Below are 9,139 nucleotides of genomic sequence, written 5' to 3' on the forward strand. Positions count from 1 at the left end.
TTCCATGAACTTTGATTGCGAAGGTGTGTATTATAAATTATGAAAGGTAATTTAAATTATGGATTGTTTGTGGTGGTGGTGTTAAATGAAAAGGAAAGTTGTGGGGGTGGTGGTTAAATGAAAAAGAAAAAGAGAGGACTGTGCGGAAAGGAGAAAACAACAAAAGCGCAAATTTATATGACCTATGAGTACTGAGGACATGGGGGAGTGACAGTGACATCATGGCTTTGTTTGAACAGTGAGTGTGGGTCAATTGATTGCTGTTAAACCTATTAATGCTCCATCCACAATTTGCATAGGTAGTGGCCTTTTTTAGGTGCTCTTTTTTTTCTTTTTCTGTATTTTAATGGTTGTCAAATTCCCGCATGCTTGCATTGCATGTATTCCCTGACTCGACCGACAATCCCCCACGTGTTGCTCACATAACTTTCCAACGTTGGTTGGGAATAATCCTGTATACCATCTCATCCTTATAAGACGGCCATGCGCAACATATCATGCTGGTGATGATTCTAATATTCCTTTGGGCAACTGTATTTGTCTGAGGCTGTCCACGGAGTTTGACTCCTGTATAATTATGGACCCTCAGATTCTACCATTAAACCAATTTACTATCAATCCTCTAAGCTCTCTTTCTCTCTCAATTTCTCCATCTATCAACCAACTACAATCAGAATTTATCAATCAGATTGTTCAGTTTGATGGACATGCTTATTTTATTGACTAATTGGTTGGTTTTGATATTTTCCTCATATGCGCGTGTATATATATATATATATATATACTGGTCCATCTAACGATCAAAGGAAGGAGAAGCCATAAGATTTCGGCATCTTTTAAATGTCCGTTTGGAATAGCTGATAAAAATAGAATTTTATTCTGTAGAATTTTGTATAATAAATTATTTTGAAAAATTTTTTTTATTAAAAAGCTAATAAATATTTTGTTGTAAGTAAAAAAACTACATTAAATGTTTATTCATCTGTATTAAATGCTTATTAAATTTTTATATAAAATAAAAAAAAATTTTGAAAAAGCTCAAAATTTTGATCTTTCTAAAACAGCTTAAAAAAATTTATTTTTTAATCAATAAATATTTATTGATTTTTATCAAACATATTTATTTTTTGATTAAAGAGTTTTTGATCCTCAAATAGAATTTTTAAACTAAAAAAAAACTCTGCCAAACGAACCCTAAACCTAATTAAAATCAATGACACCGTGAACATTCTATGATATTATATATTAGACACATATTCTGAAAATAAATGAAAATTCTCCAATATGACTTATTATTATATTTTTAATACAAGATACATAGAACTAGAGACAAGGTTATGCTACTTTTAATCCTGCATGAATACCCTATTTTCGTTAATATCAAAACCAAACCCACTACATTATGTTGCAGAGTTGATTAATTTCTAGTTGGAAAATGAGGACATGACAAAGAAATGGAAAAGAAGAAGAAAAGTGAACACAGCAATCCCAAAGCTAGCAGAGGGGTATTAAATAAGGTGGAGAAGAAAACAAAAGCAAAAAATGTAATGGGACTCGTGGGCTTTTGGAAACAGAGAGAGATGTTTGGAAAACTCACAACAAAACATGGACAGCAGATTCAAACATCTCATACACAACACCCACAGGTTCTGTCTCCTTGGTAACATCGAAGGATATATCTATAGGAATTATAACCCCCTTTTCTATTCTACACTATATAAAATTAGGTAAACTTATTTTGTATCAATACTTGGGCGTGGGGTACCAAATTAATTAATTTTGATTAAGTTTTATTTGATTGAAGGTCTTTACGCACAACAAAAATCAGCATGGTCTTGCAGCTGTTTGTATATTTACACCGACACATGTATATATGTGTGTATAAATATAATACGAGTCTTGGAACTTGTGATTGAATTCGTAGAAGGAAGAAACTATTTCCTTTAATTGCCATGTCCAATGTGAATGATCTTTGATATTCTTGGTAAGATCGAACTGCAAAGATTTATGCACTTTGTGTCCCGGCCTTACCCATGTTCTCTGTCCGTTAAATTTAAATATAAATTTTAACCAATATTTGCCCACATATATCTTTCATTTCTTTTGAATTTGAATTTTGCTGGTTGTTATCAATGATGATGAGCATTAATGAGATTCATTTTAAGATTGTAGATAGATGCATTTAATTTTGTATTAAATTTTTATACTAATGTTCTAATTTTTGAACATGGATTAGGTCTATATTCAAATTGAGAATGAGAATATCCTGTGCTCAAAAATAAAAATAAAAAAATTTATACTTAAAATATTGTATAGAAAAGTAAATTCTTTTAACACAGCTAATTAAATTGTTGTATGCTATATAAGTATTATAGTGTTTCATCATCATTTGTGAAAAATAACATTTTCCCTTTTGATATATTGTTTTTGACAACACAATAATATTGTTAGGATATATGTTTTTAGTGTTCTCAATTATATTGAAGAAAGATCTTAGCATTCCGAGTCTAGAAAGTAAATTAAAGTTTCAATTTTTACAGTAGACATGAAAATATTAAAACAAATATAGATATACATATATAGTACCCGTCAAAATATGGAGTTAGCTATCTTTGAACCATATTTATTAAAATATATGGGATGAAAGAAAAATGGGAATGTATTGAAAGAACATGAAGTAGCAATTACTTCAATCTAGATTCTCAAGAATGATGAATATAAAAGCAAAAGTTTATTAAAAATATTATTACGAAAAAATGGAAACGATTCCCCATATAATACCAAATACATTTATATTTTAGAACAAGGAGTGAGAAGGATCGTTGTGGGTCAACGAATGAATCAAGTTTTTTTTGGGTAAGTAACAAATGAATTAAGTTGATGAGAAAAAATACGTATTATAATATATATGTTATATACATGCATTTTGGATTTGACAATCTTGATTAATACAAATCCCTGGGATATAGGCAGATTATGATAATCAGTACTCACACATGCATACCATATGTATATTATATGCATATATTGTATATATGTTTTGGAAACTAAATAGTATTCAAAGAGCAATTCCTTTAGCAAATACAAATTGCTTTTTATATGCTATAAAAATTAATATTATTTAAATTAAGATGGCATATGTATATAAATTCTTCAATGGTCAACAAAAAAAGTTATTGTTTATGATTATTAATTAATTATATATTTCATTATTTTTTATTTTTATTTTTTGAAAAAATTATTGAGGCCAATCCCAATCCGGAATTAATCCAAAGTGCAGCTTGTTATATCATACGAGGCATCACTTTTGAGTGATGGCAAAAATTGTCAAGAGATATAATGCTCCATGTTTAAAAGTTTCTCAAGATTTTAAAATAGATGTTCATCTAGATAATATTTAAGCTACATTAAATTGATATTCACAATTTAATATATTATATGGGAAAAGACAACAAGTCTAAATTATTAATTAATTAATCCCTTGACTCAGCTTCACATGCAATATATATATATATATATCTTGAAAAGCAGCATTCATGAATAATTCAATTATACATGTATCTTTCCATGATAAACAACTATCTAATGCTGCTTCCTCTGTTGCAACATCTGTATTTGAACTGTTTTATAGCAATAAATTTTGAAAGCTCAATTCAAAGGTGAAATTAAACTGCTAGGCAAATTGCAATCAGTATGAAATAAAAGGTGTTTATGTACTTTTGCTGTAATTGACTCTACTGTAGTTAGTAGTCAGCTAGTTAGGTAGTTTTTAAAAAAAAAAAAAAAAAACACTTTTATTTTGTTGAAAACATTAACTAATTAACCAATAACTGGTAGAGTTTAATCAGGGTTAGAAGAAAGAAAGAATATACACTGGGTATGAAAGTCATACAAAAAGAAAACAATGTGCGTAATATTTCTTTTTAAAAAAAAAAAAAGTGCGTTATATTTCCCTTTGATATGGTAAAGGTACGTAGCCACCAGACAGGGACAGGGTCTGAGCTTGAGGAAAGGCAATGCCTTTGGTAAATAATGGTGCTGATGGGACAGCCAATTAGGACATCAACAGCCTTTCTGTTCCCATCATAGGCCATAGGGGTTTAATCTTGGCCTCATATCTCTTGGGCGTCCTCGCTAATTTCTTTTTTTTATTATTGTTATTATTATTTTTTTCAACTTCTCTCCCATGAGCATATTTGGCATTACCTAAAGAGAACCCAATACCATTAACTAAAATTGAGGATATTATCAACATTAAATTTATAACAATGACATTAATTAGATGATGATTATTAATTTGGTTTCTAATTTCAATACTGAATATGTAACAGATATTTAATTAATTATGTAGCTAGACACATAGCCTTGGGGTACAAGTTAATAAGCTCGTTTTATATTCAAGTTACATCCAATTCACACTCGATGGTACAATTCATTGTTCTTCCGGTTACAGTCAAGTTAAAAGCATTCTATACCTTCCAAATTGTCCTTCATTAATTTGATGCTTCCATCCATTCATTCATTGAGTTCATATGGTACATCATATATTTTATCTGTCGCAAGGCCCTTTGACATTATTGAGGGTCCCAATATATAATTATATATATATATTTTGGGTAAATCTATATAAATATTATTTTTTCGCTGGAAATCTATATAAATATTATTTTGAATATATATATATATATATATATCATCCATATGTGCATCCAAAATATATTGTCATTTACATATATGGGTTACCGGCATTATAATTATTAGGTGGCCAATCAAGGGAGGCGATGGATGTGAATGGATAGCCGTATATGCGGCAGTAGCTAAATAACCAGTTGTGATTGCAGCAAATTGTTCCTTTAAATCTGGCCCACCAGTTTAATTCCCAATGTACTTTTGTTCTTGTTACATTAATTTCTTTCTATCCCTTTTATACGTAAAAATAAAAATCTTTTCATAGAGAATAATCCAAGCACAGCGTTAATGACTCAAACTACTTAAAAAATCGATTTAATAAGGAATAATTGACTGTGTATATATAATATACATATATTATGATTAATTTTCTACTAGCTAGAGAATTTCAAACGGTCAGACTGACACCGAGCAGTTTACATGTAATTTATATAAAAGTTGTTAGTATTCATTATTTGTGTGCCCAACATAAAATATAGACAAATATACCTAGCGAAATAAAATTTTAAATTTTGTTATTTATCATACACAATTTATATTGACATGAAAAATATTAATTTTATATATTTAATTATATATTATATGTTAATTTTATATCTTATTGGAACAGCTAATCACATTGTCACATGTTAAATAGCTTTTCTTTCTATTCCATCATTATCATTATCACATTATCATTATCACATGTAACAAATAGTTTTTTTTTTTTTTTTTTTTTTAAAAATATGTTAATAGAGGGAAGCGGTACTGTTGCGTAGCAGTAATAGTGTCAGCCAATTCCGTTGGGACTAAACGAGCAACAAAGGCAGAGGAAATGAATGGCAAAGACATGCAAGAGAGAGAGAGAGATGATTAAACAGTGAGGAAGACGGGACAGTAGCAGTAGTAGTAGTAGTAGTAGTAGCAGTGTGATAGAGAGTGGTGGTGGGAGTAAGCCAAGCCGACCAGAGCGCGCCCACCAATGCAAATGCTGGGTTGGATTCAAACTAATTGTTTAATTCCCAACGTAATAAATTTATTAGGCATATATATATTTTACTGCTACCACAGCCCAAGCCCAGCCGATCCAAGCTTATTTTGTGTGGATTGGGAATAATGAGAATGGGACTCACTGTACTGGTTATGTGGGGGAGACAACCTCCATTCTTAATTACTGACTTTGTCGTTAGCCTTCTTTTTCTGCCCTTTTCTTTCTTTTACTCTCCTATTCATACTATTCTTCACTTTCAAGCGGTAAAATTCTTCTCTCTAACTTTACTATTATATATTTATATATTACTCTTTTAAAACACATGGTATCATGGTGATGGTTCAACAACTAGCTAGCTTCTTCTTAATTTCAAGTCCCAAGGTTAATATCTCATGATTCCCGCTCTCTCTCTCTCTCTCTCTCCCTTTCTCTCTCTCTCTCTGCTTTAGCATGTATGTGTATATTTTTTTCCTCCATGTTTAGTCACACCTCACAAGTGATTTCTTGTCTTCCCTTTATTACTCAATTGGCTGCTTTATCCACCTTGATTTTGTACATTTTCTTTTTCTTTTTTTCTTTTTTTTTCCCCCCTTCATACTTACACTTTCTTTGAATTTGGTGATTTTGTTCAATCCTCTCCTTATTAACTTTTGGTCATGATCACCTTTTACTCTCTCTCTCTCTCTCTCTCTCTCTCTCTCTCTCTCACACACACACACACACACACACACACACACTGTTGTGGGTATAAATTATAATAAACCAAATCCCCATCTACCCATTTTTCTCTGCTCTCCAACCTCTCACCATGAATGATCCCTACTCTAATTACTTCAATGGTTTCTTGAACCTCAATTCTCTCCCCTCCTTCTCTTCCTTCACATCTTCTTCCAATAACCCATATTTCCAATCTCCTAATTATGACTACAACATGATCTGCTACAATAGCATAGCCATAGACAACAATACTAATACCTCTTTCAATCACTTCGGATCCTCAAGTACTTCTCCTCCCTCTCCTCCTCTCAAAGAAGCTCTTCCTCTCCTCAGTCTAAGCCCTACAAGACATGATCATAATAAAAACCAACAAGACCACACTAATTACTTGAGTGCCACTTATGAAGGAGACAAGATTAAGATGATGATCAACTACAAGGAAAAAGAAGAAAGCTTGCACTCCAGCTCATCTGTCGATGAAACTGTTACTGTAGCTTTGCATTTAGGGCTACCAAGCCCTAGCTCAGCGGATTTAGTATCTAGGCTCTCTTCCACAGAGATCTCATCAGACAAAGAAGATGTATCTGTTACTTCTGGTTGTCATTCAAGTACACTCAACAAGGGTCAGTATTGGATCCCTACACCTGCTCAGATTTTAATTGGTCCTACACAGTTTTCATGCCCACTTTGCTTCAAGACCTTCAACAGATACAATAACATGCAGGTATATATATATATATATATACACACACACATATATTAGTTTTCTTCTCATGTATTAATTTTAACCATGGTCATATATTATATAGAGATACAGAGGGGAAAAAAAAAAAATTAGAAAAAGCTTTCCTTTTCCTTATTCACTAGCTTACTTCGATCACTTTCTTGTTTTTTCCTTTTTATATTTCCTGAAAAAGAGAAAAACCATATACCTTCTTTATGTGCTCGTACACTTCTTTTCTGGCTTGATATCAATCTTTAACTTTTTATATTCCTATGCTGAGAGACTGATGAAGAAGAGAAGAAAGCATATATTGGGTCCTTAGGGTTTTTTTACCTTTCTTTCTTGCTACAGTGTACTTTAGTTGTATACTTCCCTTTTTCATTTATGTTTTTAGATTATTATTTTTTTTTTCCTTCCTTTTCTTTCTTCTTTTTCTCTGCAAAAATTTTCATCCACACCACTCTTTTTTCTTTTTCTTTTCTAATCTTTTTTGCATGATTTGTGGGTTTTGGGGATATAAAAACAAAGAATAAAATCAACCTGGTCCAACTAAGAATATAAGTTTTGAGTACCCCTAGCTCTTTATGTGAGTGATTGAACTATGCAGAGGCATTATGCTTTTTTTTGCTTCTTGAAGTTTGTGTGTGTATATTACATACACCATACATTGGCAGGTGTGTAAAAAGTGGAAAACCCAAGATATCTCACTTGTTCCAGGAGGTTTCAGATGATATCTTCATCATCAGAGCCCCATGATGAAACCAAAAAAAAGTTTCTTAATCTGAACACTCAATCTGACCACCAAAACCCACCTCTCGTACCTTAAAACACCACACACATGTTACTAATTTCATTATTTTCTTTTTTTAGGAATATAAGTTATAGGTTTCCCTAACATACCCAATTTAACCTTTCATGTTTCAACGCCAACAAGATCTCCTTCTTCTAGTCCTAGACTCCACAGATTCAAGAAACATAATATATGCCAAATTGGAAAGAAAGATATAAAAAGTTGCATGAAAATCATATATACATGAAACACAAACCCTTTCTTTGACCCTATAATTATTTTAGAAAATATATATATATATATATATATATATAAAAGTATGATAACTCTATGAAATCGTAGTCTTAATTGGGAGCATTGTCCAGAGTCCAGACATGATCTGATTCTAGTAGCCAGGCTGCCCTGGTCCCAACTCTCATACAGTGAATGCCAACTTTTAATTTATCATATATAAATTCTTAGCTATGCTTATATCTTTTGGTACGTATTCTAAAACTTCACTTGTAGGGACTTGTTGCTCTCCTTAAAAGGACAAGTTTTGGTTTTATAGTTAATCTAAGATTAATCTAAATTCCCAAGTGTTACAACAAAATGAAATGTTGGTTAATTTAATCGATGTTTATTATGCAGATGCACATGTGGGGGCATGGATCGCAGTACAGAAAAGGGCCGGAATCGCTAAGAGGAACACAACCAACAGCGATGCTTAGGCTTCCTTGCTATTGCTGTGCACCGGGTTGCAGGAACAACATTGACCATCCAAGATCTAAACCTCTCAAAGATTTCAGAACTCTCCAAACACATTATAAGAGAAAGCATGGTATCAAACCTTTCATGTGTAGAAAATGTGGCAAAGCCTTTGCGGTAAGAGGTGATTGGAGAACACATGAGAAGAACTGTGGGAAGCTTTGGTATTGCACTTGTGGCTCGGATTTTAAGCACAAAAGATCTCTCAAGGATCATATTAAGGCATTTGGACATGGTCATTCTGCTTATGGTATTGACTGTTTTGAAGAAGAAGATGAGGCTGCTTCAGAAATTGAGCAAGATAATAATGACACCAACCGCTAGCTAATAACATGTTTTGCATTAGAGAGCTAGCCATTTTGTGATTCAGCAATGCTTTGTTGTTGTTGTTGTTTTTTTTTTTTTTTTTTTTTTTTTGAAGGTACTTAATTAGTAGGGGAAGAGACTTAACCGATTGATATCAATCTTTAATTAACCAAGTTCATGTAATTTTTTATTCTAT

At 31.9% G+C, this 9,139-nt stretch overlaps 1 protein-coding gene across 1 annotated transcript; it reads left to right on the forward strand.

The window, feature by feature from the left end:
* The first annotated feature begins 6,074 nt into the window (after window positions 1–6,074).
* On the forward strand, window positions 6,075–9,139 carry LOC107412682 (zinc finger protein WIP2). The gene is made up of 2 exons (XM_016020499.4): window positions 6,075–7,100; window positions 8,521–9,139. Exons 1-2 carry the CDS (start codon window positions 6,468–6,470, stop codon window positions 8,959–8,961), a joined length of 1,074 nt encoding a protein of 357 aa, XP_015875985.2. The 5' UTR covers window positions 6,075–6,467; the 3' UTR covers window positions 8,962–9,139.

The sequence above is a fragment of the Ziziphus jujuba genome, chromosome 10 (assembly GCF_031755915.1).
Source record: "Ziziphus jujuba cultivar Dongzao chromosome 10, ASM3175591v1".
Lineage (NCBI taxonomy): Eukaryota > Viridiplantae > Streptophyta > Magnoliopsida > Rosales > Rhamnaceae > Ziziphus > Ziziphus jujuba.